General features: G+C 38.4%; 1 protein-coding gene across 1 annotated transcript; it reads right to left on the bottom strand.

Moving 5' to 3' along the window:
• Positions 1–70: 70 nt before the first annotated feature.
• On the bottom strand, positions 71–17,268 carry LOC131162325 (embryogenesis-like protein). Its single transcript, XM_058118672.1, has 2 exons — positions 16,667–17,268; positions 71–424 (listed from the first exon to the last, which is right to left on the bottom strand). The coding sequence occupies exon 1, from the start codon at positions 17,136–17,138 to the stop codon at positions 16,671–16,673; it is 468 nt and encodes a 155-aa protein (XP_057974655.1). The 5' UTR covers positions 17,139–17,268; the 3' UTR covers positions 71–424; positions 16,667–16,670.
• Positions 17,269–18,799: the final 1,531 nt, after the last annotated feature.

Raw genomic sequence — 18,799 nt, forward strand, 5'->3', positions numbered from 1 at the left:
TACTATTCAAATCCAATACAAATCCATATCTAAGGCCTCTCTAAACATAGGGTAAAGGTTTGGTAAAATGTTCAAGGAAAGATATAGGAGAATAGATTCCTTAAGAATCCAAATCCTAAACCTGAATATCTATTGCCTGCATTACCCCTATTTTTCCAAACACCACATAATATCAATGTAGTACATACCAAAAATTGTTGCTAAAAGAATTTCTAGAGGAAACTTTTAACAGCAATTGTCCTACTAGAATTGGGGAAAAACAATAATATTGCTTTAATGAATTAAAATATATATACATATTTGTGGTACCTTCATAGCACCATTAGTTGCAATGGCACTCAGAGATATTGAAGTAAGGAAAGTACACAGGCCACAAAAGGAGACCAGCAATAGTGACTCACCTATGCCAGCCATACCAACAATCCTGCATAATCAAAAATTCAAAATAATAATAACAAGAAGTCTGGCCAGCCCAAAACAAAAACACTGTACTAAATTATTTAGAAAAGATAAAGAAAATGTAATAAAAAATAAAAATAAAAATAAAAATTAAATTAAACTAGCAACACAGTATATATCTAAGCAGAACACTTCTCTCCCCCTCTTTCTTATCTTTCTCATTTTCTTCACCTCTTCTATTTTTTTCTCTCCATTCCGTTTATTGTATGGCATTGAATTGGTATTACTTAGTGCATCCTCAAGGAGGGCAGGTAGGGTCCGAGTCCACAACATAAGAAAGAAAGAAAAAGAAGGTTCAGAAAGATTTTTTTTTTTATAACAAAAGAAGATATCATTAATAGAATTTACAATAGAGAGAAAGAGTTATCTCCCGAGAGAAACTCAGACACTCCAAAACTTAACAAATAAAAATACCCAAGAGAAAAGAGGTTATCAAATCAGTGTGTTCCTCCAATCTCTTTGAAACTCCCTACAATCTTGCCTCTCTAAAAATCCATATCCGACACACCACAATGAGGCCAAGTACTTAATTTTTTTTCCCAAATAAGCATCTGGTTTATTTTTTTCCCAGGAAATATCTGAGTGTTATGTTCCATCCATAAACCCCATAATACTGTGAAAAAACCACACTTCTACAAAGCTGCCCTATCCTTCATTCTACCAAAGCCTGCGAAGGATTTATTTAAAGTCTTCCTCCAAAGGATGATAAACCGAGCTTTCTCCAATAACGCCAAAAAGCATATTCTATATCCTCCAAGCAAATTCACAGTGCAAAAGAAGGTGAGAAGTTGTCCTAGAGTTCTCGTAACAGAACATACATAGATCAGGAGAGAGAGCCTGCATAGGTCTCCTACTTTGCAACAAGTTATTAGAATTTATCTAGTTAAGCACAACCAACCAAGTAAAAGCCTTTATTTTAGGCGGAACCTTGCCCTTCCAAATAGTATAATAGAGTGGGAAAGAAGAGTTTGAACAAATCAAAAATTTGAAAAAAGATTTGCAAGAATACACTCCTGATTGGCCCAAAGACCAAGAACGAACGTCCCTCTCCGAAGAAAGGTTACTCCCATTCAATAAAGAAAACAAAGATGACAATTCCACTATCTCCCTATCATTGAGGGTCTCCTAAAGTGGAGATTCCAAGAAACCAAAGGGTTGCTTAAGTCACCAACAAAAACAGAAAGAGCTTTATTTTGATCAGAACTTAGATGAAAGAGACGAGGGAAAGAAGTGGAAAATGGTGCATTTCCTAGCCAAGGGTCTTTCCAAAAACGAATGTAAGACCCCCCCCCCCCCACCTCAAGTTTAGTATGAGGGTCGAAAAAGGGATAGATCTGAGAAATGGACCTCCACGGACTCCCTAAAGAGCATCTTAAATTAGCATTGGTATCCCACTCATTCTCATCCAGCCCAAACTTACTTCTTATTACTTTATGCCAAATGGACATTCTTCGGGAAGCGTCATAACCGTTTAGCAAGAAGACCGATGTTATGACACCAGCTTATCAAGACCCAAACCCCCTTCCCCCTCCTTTTCAATCTATTTTGCTTATTTCATTTATTTATTTATTGGACAGCACACATTTCACTGATGCTAAGACCCCAAATATTAGTTCATGAACCCCGTCACCTCCTTGCTCCTTCTCCCTTCTTTAAAAAATATAGCCATCGTTTCAGAATAAATACAGAAACCCCAGGTTGGGAGCACGAAATTTAGACCTTGACATCAAATTTATCTTAATTTGAATTAAAATATAATATAAAATTGTACTGAACTCCATCAAACTCACACAAATCTCAATCTAAGAACTCAAATCTATGCTCCCAAACAACATAAAAATATTGCTAGCATTGACCGTAAACAACTCCAGCCATAGCTGGAAAGTCAATAATTTCTGTTTAGTAAGACATTAGAAGGTCGATCCTTGGAATCAATACTTTAACAGTATATACCTCATACTTCAGAAGCAACACATGTTATAAACAGTGATCGAACTTACCTAGCAAGAGAAAACTTCAATTGCAACTCCCTCACTTCTTGAATTCTTGGATTTCTGGCAAACCAAATGAATATACTGGTACCTACTTAAGATGGTATGTAACAAGCACAAACCATTGGAAGCAAGTGGAAAGCAAATCAAGATGAAAATATCCTAGCACAGGGTACAATTTGTACAAACCCCAACTTAAGTAGATCTTGCACTACTATGCAAGTAAATTCTGTTGGTATGAAAAACGATGCACTTGTTAGAAGAAAATGAAGATAAAAAGAGACAAGATAAAAGAAAAGCAACTGAACTTCAACAGGAGCCAGATCTACGGATTTCCAACCCTGACCTTGTCAATGGATCAAGGTTAATCAATGTGTATAACCATGTGGTGTCCAGCTCTAATTCACTTATGAGGGAAAGATATTGTAGTTTCTTCTGAAAGCACAAAAGAGTACAGCCACAAATCATTTTGGCCGCAGTAATGTGGCATGCTTAAGATGATGACTCAAGATTTACTGTAGGAAAACAAATCTCTAAATTAAATATTCAGTTTTTTTTTTTTTTCCTTGATTGCTTTGCATTCAACATGAATTTATCTCCAATGTTTTCTTAAAATCTGAGTGATCTACACCTCTGAATTGACAGGGTTGGGTGTCAAGCATGTTTCCCCATGTTTCTTTACTTGTTTGCAAGAGTAATTTAAAAAAAAAACCTATGTTTGCTTTAAAGAATATCTATTCCTAGGTATAGATTAATTATAATAGGTGAATTACAATTAGTTAAAAAAATATGCTGATAACATAGAGCAAATGACAATGTAAAACTTTTTCTATGAGTTCATAACAAGAAATACATATGGAATAACTATTCCAAATTTCAGCATGGAAATGTATATACTCCCATAATACAAGGAATAGCTATTACCCATATTTCCAAAATTTTCACTAGATTCCTTCTTATTCTAAGGAATAGCAATTTCACGAACCAAATGAGCTGCTAGTCCTTTGAGCTTATAAGAACAGCTTTATTGCTTGATAGTAAATAATTAAAATATGCAGCAATCTCAATGATGGAGTTCAATACAGATGCTCACAGTTCAGTCATATCAAAGAAGCAAATATTGTGATGAATGAAGAGATCATTACAAAACATCTTCATGTATGAACAACTGAGCTACTTATGCACATTGAGAGATATCTACCATTTGTAAAAACTTATTCAAAGAACTCACAAGCAGCTCCAGATAAAAAGAATAAAATTCAAATGAAAAATACAAACAATTTTCTTCCCTAAGATTCTGTACACCCTAGTTATCCAAAGATGAGCTTAAGCAAACGCAAGCCGCTGTTTCCATGAAAAGAAAAAAAAAATTGAAACGTGACACAGAATTAGTTCAACAACTAAAAAATAGAGAGGTGACTCTGATTGAGGCAGATGATGAGAAGTCGGCATACATGCACACACACTGTAAAGGAAATTAACCCAACCTTGAAGGGTGGGTAGGAAATTATATAAACAAAATATGAATTAGCTTCATAATCCATAAATTTGGTTTTATTAATCCTGAAACATGCAAGACATGTGCATCCATCTGTTCAAATTTCTAGCTAGAGACATCTCTCCATTCATGCAAAGCTTATGCGTCCATCCGCTACCTAATGAGGAGATCATTTCAAATTTTTACTTTTCCTTCCCATCATTTTTTACCCCAAACAAAATGCAGCCTGAAGGCCTTAAATTAGTCTCACTATAATCTTGAATTTATGTAAAGCAAATTGCTACAAAATCTGCATCTGATGTAGAATATGATTAATGTTTTGAAGGCCTAATTTTAGGCTACTTTAGTCAAAATTTAATTTAATTTATTTTATTTTTATTTTGAAGTCTTTGTGAGTTGGCTGCAACCTTTTAGAAGTTGTCTAGGAGGCTTAATTTTTGGCGTAATAAATAGCCATATAAGGCTGCTGAGTGCTGGTCATGGAACTACTTTTTTAAATTATTATGTAAAAGGACAGCTTTCTTTTTTAATCAATAAAAGGCTCACTTTTCCTTCTATCTCTTTTCATAGGAAATCCTAGAATTGCTTTAAGAAGGGAAAACTGCTTCGGCATTAATACCTTAAACACCCTATGCTTCCATTCTATGTTCGTTAGTTCACAGTAACCTTACCCTGTTCGATGGCAAACAATGGAAGAGGAAGCAGCAACTCTATTGAGTTCACTGAGTATGTGCAGTGGAATGAGCATGCAGGATCTACAAGCCACACTAGAAAGACTAACAATTGGTCCTATTGAACATCCAAAAAACTTTATGCCACATGCTTGCATGGGTGTTGAGGGGTCATCCAATAGGACAAGCCGAATGAGAGCCTTAGCCACCCCAGTGAATGTGTATTGTTAACAATGACTCAAATGAGGAAGACATTATTCAGGTAGTTGATCCAAATCACAACCATCGGGAGGCCATAGAGATTATCGAACCAAACTGTATCTAATTAGCTTTAATTGGAATTTGGGAATAGAGGAATTCCTAAACTGGATCCATGAAAAGACAATTTTTTACTATGCAACTCTCCAAAGGACAAGCAGGTAAAGTATGTGCCATACAAATTCAGTGATGCTTTGGCGCTCGGGTTCTTAAACCCAATGCAAGTTATTTCATCTACTTTGAAACTGGGGCAACTAACTCAGGTCTAAATTGAGTCATGTACTTTGAAACTAGGACACTGACCCTAGTCCGAATTTTAATGTCCATTTCGAAACTGGGGCACCAACCTTTAGTCTTTGATCGTAATATCCACTTTGAAACTGGTGCAATGGTCCCCCAAACCAAGCAATTCTTTCCCAAAGTTGTTCCGTCTACCCTAGAAACTGGGGCACGGGCCTTTAAATCCCAAAATATGTATCCAACATTCAAATAATTTTTTCCAAGTCATTCCAAGTTGTCTTGACTATCCCATTTATTTAGGTAGTCATTCTCATGTAAGCATTCGAGTTCTCAAACCCAATGCAAGTCATTTTCATGTACTTCGGCATTCAGGTTCTCAAACCCAATGCAAATCATTTTCATGTGCTTCAGCATTCGGGTTCTCAAACCCAATGCAAGTCATTCTCATGTGCTTCAGCATTCGGGTTCTCAAACCCAATGCAAGTCATTCTCATGTACTTCGGCGTTCGAGTTCTCAAATCCAATGCAAATCATTCTTATGTACTTCGGCATTCGGGTTCTCAAACCCGATGCAAGTCATTTTCATGTGCTTCAACATTCAGGTTCTCAAACCCAATGCAAGTCATTTTCATGTGCTTCAGCATTCGAGTTCTCAAACCCAATGCAAGTCATTCTTATGTACTTCGGCGTTCGGGTTCTTAAACCCAATGCAAGTCATTTTCATGTACTTCGGCATTTGGGTTCTCAAACCCAGTGCAAGTCATTCTCATGTGCTTCGGCATTTGGGTTCTCAAACCCAATGCAAGTCATTTTCATGTGCTTTGGCATTCGGGTTCTCAAGCCCCACGCAAGTCATCATTATATACTTCGGCATTCGGGTTCTCAAACTCGGTGCAAGTCATTATTATGTGCTTCAGCGCTTGGGTTCTCAAACCCAGTGCAAGTCATTCTCATGTGCTTTGACGCTCGGGTAGTGCAAGTCATCATCATGTGCTTCGGCACTCGGGTTCTTAAACCTGGTGCAAGTTATTTTCATGTGCTTCGACATTCGAGTTCTCAAACCCGGTGCAAGTCATCATTATGTACTTCGGCACTCGGGTTCTCAAACCCGATATAAGTCATTCTCATATGCTTCGGGACTCAGGTTCTCAAACCCAATGCAAGTCATCCTCATGTGCTTCGACATTCGGATTCTCAAGCCCAATGCAAGTCATCCTACCCAACAGAGTAGCCATCCTTGTGTTTCTTTGGCTCAGATCCTTGCATCCGCTACGGCTCAGATTCTTACATTTGCAGCAAGTCATTATTGTGTTGCTTTGGCTCGGATCTTCGTATTCGCTACGGCTTGGATTCTTACATTTGTAGCAAGCCATCCTTGTGTTATTTTGACTTGAATCTTCGTATTCGCTACGGTTCGAATAGACGCGAATAATGTAGAAATCAATGAACAACGATCGAAAGAACTGAAGGAGAAGATCAAAAAGATTGATCAAATAGAAAAGATGATAAAGGAGGCCCCCACCAACCCACCTTGCGGAGAGACCTTGTTGAAATTTATAGATCCACCCTTCACCAAAGAGGTCATGGAGGTCCCGCTTCCAGGTAAGTTCAAGATGCCAACATTTGAAAGGTACAAAGGCTCGACCGACCTGATTGATCACTCGGATACCTTTAAGGTGTTAATGCAACTACAAGGCGCACCTGATGCCATCATGTGTCGTGTGTTTGCTACCACCCTTAAAAGAAATGCTAGGGCATGGTACTGAACCTTGAACCCTGGATCCATTAATTCCTTCTCTAAGATGGAACAACTGTTCACTAGGCACTTCATCAGTAGCTGGTGGATCGCAAAGACCGTAGCTCACCTGATGAGCCTAGTCCAAGGAGAAAGGGAGACACTAAAGAAATTCATACACCGCTTTGTCGTTGCCACCCTTGAGATTCGCAATCTTGATCACGGGATAGTACTAGCAACCCTAACCGCGGCCCTCCAACCTAGAGACTTCCCGTATTCTCTAGGAAAAAGACCCCCAGCTGACATGGGGGACCCGATGGCAAAAGCACAGAAGTATATTAATCTGGAAGAAATAATGGACACAAGAACAGAGTGAACTAATTTGAAGAGAAAAAGCTCCAAGGATACGAGGGAGGCCTCTAAAATAGGGAAGGGGCAAGAGAGTAACAAGTTGTAGAGCAGCCCTAAGAGGTTAGGACATACAAGTAAGTTCCAGTCCTACACTCCCCTAAATGTCTCGCATACCAATGCCCTAGGGGGTTTTGACCCAATCTAGCATGCCCAGAAAGGAAATTGTTCCATGAAATTGCATCTCTATCAGTTATATGTTTCAACATTTTATATGCCTTCATTAAATTATCAAAATTTGCATACATATCTACAAGTGCATTCTCTGTCACACTATTCAATTTTAGCCCAAAAGATGAGCACAACTCATTAGGCGAAGGAAGACCGGTCCAAAAGATGGGCACAGCTCATTAGGACAGCAGAAACCAAAAGATGAACACATATCAATAGGAAAACGAAGACAGGCCCAAAAGATAAGCACAGCTCATTTGGCAAAGCAAGAACGGCCCAAAAGATGAGCACAACTCATTAGGCCACAAGAGAGCCCAAAATATGAGCACAACTCATTAGGCAAAACAAAAATGACCCAAAATATGAGCACAACTTATTAGGCCCGGAGACAGCCCAAAAGATGAACACGGCTCATCAGGCCAGCAGACGGCCCAAAAGATGAGCATAGCTCATTAGGCCAAACAAACTCCCCACGGGGAGCTACTTGGCAGAAATTCCTCAGGAAAAGCTGCTTGACAAAAATGCTTCACAAAGAGCTGCTCGCCAAGAAAAATGCCTTAACAAGAGCTGCTCAGCAGAAATGTCTCACGAAGAGCTACTCGGCAGAAATTCCTCACGAAAATCTGTTTGGCAGAAATGTCTTACAAAGAGATACTCGGCAGGAAAAATGCTTTAGCAAGAGCTGCTCGGCAAAAAATTCCTCACAAAAAGCTGCTCGGCAGGAAACATGCCTTAGCAAGAGCTGCTCAACAGAAATTTCCCCCGAAGAGTTGCTCGGAAGAAATGCCCCACAAAGAGCAGCTCGGTAGGAAAAATTGCCTTAGCAAGAACTGTTCTACAAAAATGCCTCACAAAGAACTGCTCGGCAGGAAAAATGTCTTAGCAAGAGCTGCTCGGCAGAAATGCCTCACGAAGAGCTGCTTAGCAGGAAAAATGCCTTAGCAAGAGTTGCTCAACAGAAATTCCTCACGAAAAGCTGCTCAACAGAAATGCCTCACGAAGAGCTACTCGGCAGGAAAAATGCCTTAGCAAGAGCTGCTCGGCAGAAATTTCGCCTCAAGAGCTGCTCGGCAAAAATGCCCCACAAAGAGCGGCTCGGCAGGTAAAAATGCCTTAGCAAGAGCTGCTCAGCAGAATCCCTCACGAAGAGCTACTCGGCAGGAAAAATGCCTTAACAAGAGCTATTTGGCAAAAATTCCTCTCGAAGAGCTGTTTGACAGAAATGCCTCACAAAGAGCTGTTCGGCTAGAAAAATGTCTTAACAAGAACTGCTCAGCAGAAATTTCGCCTGAAGAGATGCTCGGCAGAAATGCCCCACAAAGAGCGGCTCAACAAAAAAAAATGCCTTAGCAAGAGCTGCTCGGAAAAATCCCTCACGAAGAGTTGCTTGGCAGGAAAAATACCTTAGCTAGAGCTGTTCGGCAGAAATTCCTCCCAAAGAGCTGCTCGACAGGAAAAATGCCTTAACAAGAGCTACTCGGCAGAAATTCCTCCCGAAGAGCTGTTCGAAAGAAATGTTTCACAAAGAGCTGCTCGGCAGGAAAAATGCCTTAGCAAGAGCTGCTCGGCAGAAAATGCCTCTCAAAGAGCGGCTCAACATGAATACCACCCGAAGGGTTCGGCTCGGCACAGATGCCTCTCAAAGGGTTCAGCTCGGCAAAAGCCGAGCACAGACGAAATCAGCTTGGATGAGCCAGCAAGCCTACGAATCCGACTCAGCGAGCTACCCCATACATGAAGATCGGCTCGTATGAGCCGGACACACAAGCAGTATCGGCTCGGATGAGCCGAGGAATCAATAGTAGTTAGATGGCTCTGTAGAATTACAAACTAGCCCATCCAGAAGACAAAACGGCACATCGACTCAGTTATAGCTAGATGGCTCGACAAAATTAAAAATCGACTTGACTAAAAATGTTGAGCCAAAATAGCTCAACGAATGGAATACGACCAAGTAGCCTAGCAAAATTATAAACTAACTCAACAAAAAGCCACTGCAAATCGGTGACTCAGTTATGGCCAAAAGCCAAAACATCTCGACAACTCAATTACAACAAGATAGCTTGGCAAAATTACAAACAAGCTTGGCCAAAATCCAAAATGGCTCAGTAGATCGGTCACTATCGTACAACTTGGAACTAAAGGATGGACTGGCTTAACTAGGCCACTAGCCGACTAGGTAGCTCGGTTCAATTCCCTGTCAGTTCAATGTTTGTTAAACAACTCATTTATCCTCCCTGGTGGCTCAGTTTTAGAGTCAAAAGCACCACAGGAGACAACTTGTAGAATTGCCTAATGAAGATTACAGGTGGCTTTGCCATTTACTAGTCACAATAGTAATATATGCTAGAGAATTACAAAACTACTCCTATGCCAGAAAAGAATAACTTCCAGGTTCAGGAATGGGGGGCAAACTAATGAAGCTTAAAATAACCAGCCCAAATTCAGGAAACGTTGATGAAACTACTTGATAAGGTCAACAAGTATAATTAAGATTCGCCATCATCAATGGCATGAAATTAGACACACTTACATGGGGTTAATGAAATATTCATAACCCCTAATAAAAGCCAGGACTAAAGGCTCTTAAATCTTGCATAACTCCCTAAATAAAGGAAAATAACTCTTGTGTAGCTTCTTCATAAATTGAGGAATAGGGCATTAATGGGAGGGAGATCAAAGCAACTATAAAAGGAGGACCTTGGAAAGAGGTAAAGCATGCTACAAACACTTTCATACGTCTGTTATCATTCCATACTTACCGTTCCAGTTCCTGACTTAAGCATTATAGTGATCCAACAGTGTACACACTATGTCTCTAAGTCTTTCTTGTTCTCTTTTTTTGGGGGTCAAGGCCATGATCGAGCCAACAAGTCATAGTCTAGATTTTAGCAGCAAAACATGAGATGGTGGAGGGCCTACTTTGACAAGGGAAGATCCAAGAAGCATCAGCCCTTGTGCAATGTCAACATTGTTCCTCAAAAGATTGTAGCTAGAGAATGTACGTTGACGACCACGATCTATAAAATCATAGTGATACCGATTTCCCACTCAACGCCACGAAGACCTACTAGATATATTGGCAGATCCAATAGTGTTCACAAAACTTGATCAATGGAGTGGCTAATAGCATATTCGCACAAGGCAAGGAAACAAGTGGAAGACGACCTTTATGCACTTGGTGAGCCAAGTTCTTAAACCTTTTATTAGGAAATTTTTTTCATTGTAGTTTATTTTGACGATATTCTCATTAATAGTCAAACTGAGGATGAACCTTTGCATCACAAAAAAGAAGTTCTAAAAATACTACAAAAGAATAAGTTATACATTAACCTAAAGAAGTGAAGCTTTATCACAGATAAGCTACTCTTCTTAGAGTTTATTGTGAATGCATCAAGAATACATGTGGATGAGAAGGCTCATATAATCAGAGATTGGCCTCTTCTAGAAAATGTACAAAGATTCCATGGATTGGCAACCTTTTAATGCCAATTAATTAGAGGCTTCAACTCAATATGGTGGTCCTAATTACTGAGTGCCTAAAGAAGGGTAAGTTATATGCCATTTTCAAAGCCATCAAAAACTGGAAGCAATACCTATTCTAGCTAAAGTTCTAAAGACAACATCTTTAGTGGAGGAGCGCTATTTCTTGTCACAGTTGAAGAGAGACATGACCAAATACATCCAAAAGTATGTGATTTGTTGGACTTCTAAGAGATGGTCTCAAAATACTAGGCTCTACGTGTTGGTGCCAATCCTGCCAACATGTTGGGAGAATCTCCATGGATTTTGCATTAGATCTTCCACGAATTCAATGAGGTATGGACATTGTTCTTTTTGTGGCCAACAAACACTCGAAGATGGCACACTTTTTACCATGTAATGTAAGAAGACATCAAATGCGTATCAAGTATCCAGTTTATTTTTCACAAGGTGGTCCAACTATATGGAGTACCCATGTCAATCACATCTGATCGAGGTCAAAAGTTCCTTAGTCACTTCTAGTAGATTTTATGGCAATTGTTCCAAACAAGCTTGAAGAGTAGTAGTTCATTCCACACTCAAATGGCCAAACTAAAGTAGTGAATCAAATTCTTGACAATATTATTTGAGGCCTTTGCAGTAAAAGACCAAAACAAGGGGATCATTTTGGTAAGTGGGAAAGATGCCAATTGAGATTATTTATCAAAGGGCCCCACAATGTTGGATCTTGCTCCTCAGCCAAAGATCCCAAGGTATAGTATTGTTATCGAGCATATGGCTGAATGGATACCAATAATTCAGCCCGTAGTCAAGTAGAAGATAGGAACAATCTGACACTAAGTACAAGGAGGTGGCAAACCAACACTGTCGCAAGAAGATCATTAAAGAAGGAGATTCATGATGGAATATTTGCATAAAGTGTGATTCCTAGTATATATCCATAAAAAGTTGAAGCAAAAGAAAATTAAGCCTTATAGGATTTTATAAAAAATCAATGGCAGTGCTTATGTAGTGGACTTGCTAGAAGATTTGGGTATCTCTCATACTTCCAATGTTGTTATCTCTTTGAGCATCATTCCTCAAATGTTCCTCCTTAATCCAAGCTCTAACTTGAGGACAATTTGTTTTTCCACAAGTGAGGGGCACTAATGTACTATAGGATTGATGTGTTGAAGACCTAATTTTAGTCTACTTTAGTCATAATTTCAGCATTTATTTTGTTATATTTTATTTTGGAATTTTAGGAGTTGGGTCAATTGGCTAGAAGGTTTAAAGAGTTGTCTAGAAAGCTCGATTTTACGCGTGATTCTAGGCTTAATTTTATTAAATTAATGCTTAATTTTAGGGTTTTGAGGGCTACAAATAGCAGTGTAAGGCTGCTGGCTGTGGACACCATTTTTTTTTAATTAACAAAAAGTTCATTTTTACTTCTATCCCTATTTGCACAAAATTTTAGAGCTGATCTAGGATGGGACCACCTGCTTTGGCGTTAATATCTAAAACACCCTATGATTCCATTTTGTGTCAATGTCCAAATGATTTGCTGCAAGAATCTATTCATGTTATCATTGAAACACAGCTAGAAACATGGCACTTCAACAATACTGTTGTCACTAAAATATGGATTAGGATTTGTGGGCTCGATCATGACCTAGACCACTTGAAAAAGAGAACAAGTAAAGCTTGAAGGACCTAGGCTGTACTTCGAGGGATCACTCCCATTCTTAAGTCAGGGAAATGGAAGGATATGAAATGCCAACAATATATGATTTGACTGTTTTCACATGGCTTACCTATTCCCGCAATGACCCATTTATAGTTGTCTAGACCTTCCTCCCATTAATTCCCCCATTAAGGAGGAGTTATTGGGGATTTATGCGCTTTTATGTCGAGGTTATATTGAATTATAGACCTTTAATCCAACTTTTTTGGGCCCGCCGGGGGGTGGGCTTACAAGTACTACATTATCCCCTTTAATTGTCTTTAAGTCTATCCTTGATGCTTGTTGACCTTGTGCAATAGCCTCATTATCATCCTAGATATAGGCCAACATTTTGTGTCATATCACTTGCCCTCCACTCCTGAGCCTATAAATTACTTTTCTTGACTTACAAGTAGCTACAAGCTACCGTCTTTTTATTTATTTATTTAATTTTTTGGAGTAAACCTTCTTTGTATTTTGATAAAACAAGGCAGGAGATTGACCAACCTGAGCATGCTTCTGACTAAGTAGTGTTCTGCTGAGCTAAGCAGAATATGGCCAAGCCAGTTTCAGCTCATGCAAGCTGTTCTCAAACTATTCAAAGGGAAATCCGAGTTGGTTTTGGATCCTCCAAGTAGGTGTCAACTCATCCGATTGGCTTTTTCCTCATTTGTGCCGTTTTCGGCTCTCCCAAGTAGGTGTTGGCTCTCCGAGCTTGCTTGAGGCTCATCTGAGCTGGTTTTGGCTCTCTCAAGTCGGTGTTAGCACATCCAAGTTGCTCTTGGCTCATTTGAGTCATGTTCAATATGGATTCAAGCCGATTCCAGCTTTTGCTGAACCAAATTAGGATCCTCTTGATTTTATCCGAGTAGACCTCTTTGTTTCTAGCTAAGCCAAGCAAGCATCATCCACACTTTAGCAGATCAAGCCCCACTTTTTTATTTCAATCGAGCTGATTAGGCATCATTTTAGCTAAGCAAGGTTGTCCCTTTCATATCGGTCAAGCCAACCAACTCTTAACCGAGCAGGATTGCTTCCTTTTGGGTTTGTATGAGCAGAGCTCGCTTGTTGAATTTCTATATGAGCAGAGCTCATATGGTCATGCCTCATAAACATAGCTCATCTGTGGGCTTTTATGAGCAATGCTAATATTTTCATGCCTTATGAACAAAGTTCATTTGCCTGTGCCTTGTCAGAAAAACTCATCTTTGGGCTATTATGAGCAAAGCTCATCTATTCATGCCTCAAAAGTGGAGCTCATCTGTGGGCTTTTAAAGTTTTTTCTTCCAAGGGTCCTTGATTTCTTAAAAGATCTTTTGAATATTTTGTGTTTCCTAGAGAGATTGAGCCATATTTTCTGGGCAGATTCCTTGCCTTCCTAGGGGATTTCAAATATTTGTGCTTCCCAAGGTGAATTGGAGATCATGTAAATATCTTCCCAAGATATGGTTGCCTTTCCAATGCTCTTGCTCTCCCTATAGAAGCCCTCCTCCACTCCACATTCTTCAAATCCGAGTGAAGACTAGCTTTAAGGTGCTCTCTTTTCTCTTCTTCTCTCCTCCCTTTGTTTTGAGTTTCCTTTGAATGCACATTTGAATATCTTGGAGTATTGATAGTATTCTTCTTGAAGACTTGAATGTTCTTCAAACATTCTTTGAGTGTTGTTTGAACACTCTTTGAATTTCCTTCAAATATTCTTCAAATTTCCACATGCAATATATATATATATATAGCACTCTTTATTGCATCCCTCTACTTTTATGGAGCCCATCGAGTCCTATACATCTTCACTAGCTAGTGTAGTAGATAAAAAATGCTCTCTTAGCCGAGAGGGTTCGGACTTCGCGATTCTATTAACCTTCATTTACCTTCGAACAAGGAGCATGCCCCCTATTTGAGAGCGGGCGAAGTGTGCATCTACAAAGATTATTTTGAGGTTGGACTCCGCTTGCCTTTTCATCCTTTCTTTTTCGATACATTGTGATTCTATAACCTCACTCCTAGCTAAGTCGCTCCTAATTCCTACCCCACCCTCACTTGTTTTGTTGTCCTCTTACTCTGCCGAGGTCATCAACCTACCACTAGACTATTTAGGACTTGTTTCCAAATGAGAAAACATACCAAATAAGAAGATGTTCTAAGTTACTTCAACTATCATTCTAGATGCAAGTTCTTTTCCTTTGGGCTTTCTTCTATCCATGGATGAAAGAACAATTTTTTTCTTTGTTTCGAGAGAAATAAACATCCAAGGACCTCAAACCTAGTCTACACTTCTTCAAAGTGATCATTTTCCTTTACTTTGCTCATCTATCGTCTCTGATTATGTTACACCACTTCTAACTTTTCTTCACTGCACAGCTCAACAAAGACACTTGCTCCCAACCTTCACCCATGTCGAAAGTGTCATAATTAGGGAGATACAACATTTTGCCACAAAGGGATAGTACCTTTTATGGAGCTAATAAAAAAGGAGAGCCTCATTTCGTACGGACTCAGCAATGTCCTTCATGGTTGTTATGATCCAATTTTGCTCATTGATTCTAACCTTTAAATGCAGATATGGATTGGAGCTCGCTGGAAGAACTCTCTCATAAGAAGAAGAGAAAGGGTGGCTCCTCAGGTAAGAAGAGGGGCTCCCCTATGGCATCTTCTTAACTCCCAACTTCTAAGGAGCCTCTTGCTCAAGAAGAAGTGTTACTCACGGGTTCAACCCTGCCTGATATAGAGGGCTTTGCTTTGCATGATCCTCTAGTTTCTACCAAAGTTCTCCAATAAGTTGTCCTTCCCGAGGACGTAGGCAAGATGAAGATGATGATGCCCAAAATCCAAGGCTCCTCCATTCTCCACCAAACGTACTGGTTGAGCTCATTCTCCTAATGTTTTTCTTTTGATCTCCTTTTACAACTTTAACTCTATTTGCCTAGTTTTGATTTATCATCTAAATACTATAAGCCTTATCATAGAGGACAAGATCGGACACATGCACCAGGTGGTGCTGGAGTCTTATGAACAGGTTGCCAACCTACAAAGGCAAGCTATGGATGATGCTGCTTGCATCAACCTGCTCGTCCAAAAACATGCTCAAGTTGGCTAGACTCCTGCCTTGCTTGGTCAAAAGGTAAAGAAGGTCTATTCATTAAGGGAAAAAAAAATGAGGGCAACTTGCAACTACTCCTAAGCCAAGAAAAGTAATTTTTAGGCTCAAAAGTGGAGGGCAATTAATACGGCATAAAATGATGGCCAAAATCTGGGATGATAATAAGGTCATGGCACAAGGTCAACAAGCATCAAGGACAGACTTAAAGACAATTTAAGGAGATCATGCAACACTTGTATCCCCCAATAAAGGTCAAATTAAAGGCTCATAAATCCAATATAATCCCCAGAATAATAGGCCATAACTCCCTAATAACACCTCCTTAATTGGGGAATTAAGGAGAGAAAGGTCCACACAACTATAAAAGGGTCACCCTGGAAGAGGTAAGACATATGAAAACACCCAATCATATACTATTGGCAGTTCGCACCCTTCCATTTTTCTGACTTACACATCCAAGCGATCCCCCAAGAACACCCTAGTCCTCCAAGACTTTCTTGTTCTCTTTTTTAGATGGCCAAGGTCATGATTTAGCCAACAAATCCCGATCCAAATTTTAGTGGCAACAAAAACCTTTCTAGTTCAGAATTAAAAAAAGATATACTTTTCACCTTTCAATGAGACTTCTACCAACTTTTACAACAAGTTGGCCCATGCTACTATATCTTTCAAAAACTATAAGCAGCTATTCACCAAAAACAACATACACATATCTAAGACAACTTAAAAATTATAGAGCAGAATGTGTGAAAACTCAAATGTATACCATTTGAATTCACTTGCATTTGGTAAATACTAATTCAAAACTAGCCACATCAAAATCCCAACAGATTCTAACAATCTCCGTTTCCTATCATAAAATTGTCCAGCGCAAGAACCTTTGGCCGAAATTCCCGACCAAAAATCATAACTACAAACAAAAAAAAATGGGTCAAACGCAATGTGAACCACACCTCATCAATCATTGAGCTGTTGAAGCTCAGCCTTCAATTGCTCGATCTTAAGCCCCATTGACCTCTGCAACGCCGCCTTTTCGCCATCGGGCAACTTCGCTAACAACCCGTCGAACATCTCTAGGACTTCCTTAACCACAGCACGAGCACACTCGGCCTCCTCATCAAAATACACGGTCTCTTTGGACTCCAAAGCCATCTCTATCTCTTCTCTGGCTTCAGCGAACTTGAGGTTAATCGCGTCTACTTCCTTGTTCGTGTCGACACTAGAGTATAATCTCAGAGTTGCACGAGGTCTGAACTGTGTCGCAGGGTTTGGGCGGGTTTGGGGAGGAAAATGGAGGAATTTCAAGGTGGGTCTTGACACCGATGCAAGAGATTTGCAGAAAAATGAAGACGCGGGTGTTGCGAAACTTGCAAAAGGGTGTCTCAACAAAAGTTTGCAGAGAGAAATCTGCGAACGCGGGAGCATTTTCTTTACCCCTGCCTTCCAAATTTTTTTGAAGCAACAACAGGGCAGTCCCCGAGACCGGGAGACTTGGAGAGCAGCAACAAAGTAGCGTGTATTTGCGCAAGGGGTGTCCCTACATTAACAAACCCCCTCAAACGATGCCGTTTTAGTTTTTCTTTACCTTTTTTTGGGATATTTTTTGACAAAAAAGGTCCTTCCCTTTTGTTTTCTTTTTTATTATTTTTTTTGGGGAAAGAAATCTTCTTTGAGACTCCTGCGCTGTAAAAATTAAGAGTTTTTTTTTTTTTTTAAGTACATCAGGAAAAGTTTAAAGGGAGTACTTTTAAGCAATGAAAGTCTAGTAATATAAATTCTAATAATATCAATTATTTTTAATCACTTATTGAAATTCTAATCAATGAAATTGGGTTTATAAGTATATTTAATTCATAAATATTGAAGAATGGATATAAAGGGATGTGCATCTTGGAAAAGGATACATATGTATATTTAATTGAGTCATTAAATTTTAATTTTTATAAATTTAAAATACTAATTAAATTATTTGTGCTTTAAAATTAAAATATATATATCTATTTATTTTAAATAGATCTTATTTATTGAGTTTATATATAATGAAAAATAGATCATAAAACATTGGACTTTCTTATCAATCTTTTTGCAACATCCTCATCACACCATCGTGTTATTCTAACTCAATCTGTAATACTCTAAGGGATGTTTAGTATCACTATCAAAAATTAGAGAAATGAAGATTATAAACAAAAACCAAAAACTAGAAGTAGAAACTAAAGAGTAGAAACCAATACCTATTTGGTTAATATTTTAAAATTAATACAAATTAAAAAATTAATTAAAAATATTCATTTTCACCTTTGAATCAAATAATATTATAAAAATATGATTAAAATAATAAAAGTAAAATTAATACGCATTAGAAAATTATTATAATAAAAAAATTTATGGTAATTATTTTACTTAATTGTTCTACTTTCAAATTTTACTTTACAAAATTTTAATCTAATTTTAATATAATATAAATAATATTTAATAATATTACTTATAAATAATATTAAGTATATTATTTAAAAATTTTATTGGACATGACAATTGAAAATAGTGAAACTATTTGGTAATTGGCTTTATTATTTTTTTAAAAAATTTATGTATATTTTTGTTTTAATTATACTTAAAGTCATAAGATCATTTAATTTTAATTTTAATTTAAAAGTGTGTAAAACGAATAATTTAATCCAAAAAAACTATTTCTAAATATTAAAATTTCTAGCAACGGGTTGTCAAAACAACTGAAAACCGACAGTAGAAATAGAAAACTAACAACATAAACAAACGTGTTTTTATATTTTGTTTCTTCACTTAGAGAGATAGAAACACAAAACAGGAAACAATGACGATACCAAATAGACCCTTAAAGGGCCGATTTGCAACCAAAGAAAGGTGTTTCTGCTAAGTGAAAAAATAACGCTTAGCCAAGAGGCCTTCTGTTAAGTGTTAGCTCCCTAATGTTGAAAAATGGCTTGACTTCCTATATGGGCTTGAGCAATGATTTGGAATGGAGGAGAAGGGGCTTTGTGCATCCTTAAAAGATGTATTTGACCACAAGGGACTTTCACTACCCTTGCCTCCTTATTACTAGAAAA

The sequence above is a fragment of the Malania oleifera genome, chromosome 8, assembly GCF_029873635.1.
Source record: "Malania oleifera isolate guangnan ecotype guangnan chromosome 8, ASM2987363v1, whole genome shotgun sequence".
Lineage (NCBI taxonomy): Eukaryota > Viridiplantae > Streptophyta > Magnoliopsida > Santalales > Ximeniaceae > Malania > Malania oleifera.

Coding starts and splice junctions, on each gene's coding strand:
- LOC131162325 (XM_058118672.1), bottom strand. CDS start 17,138: ATGCTCCCGCGTTCGCAGATTTCTCTCTGCAAACTTTTGTTGAGACAC.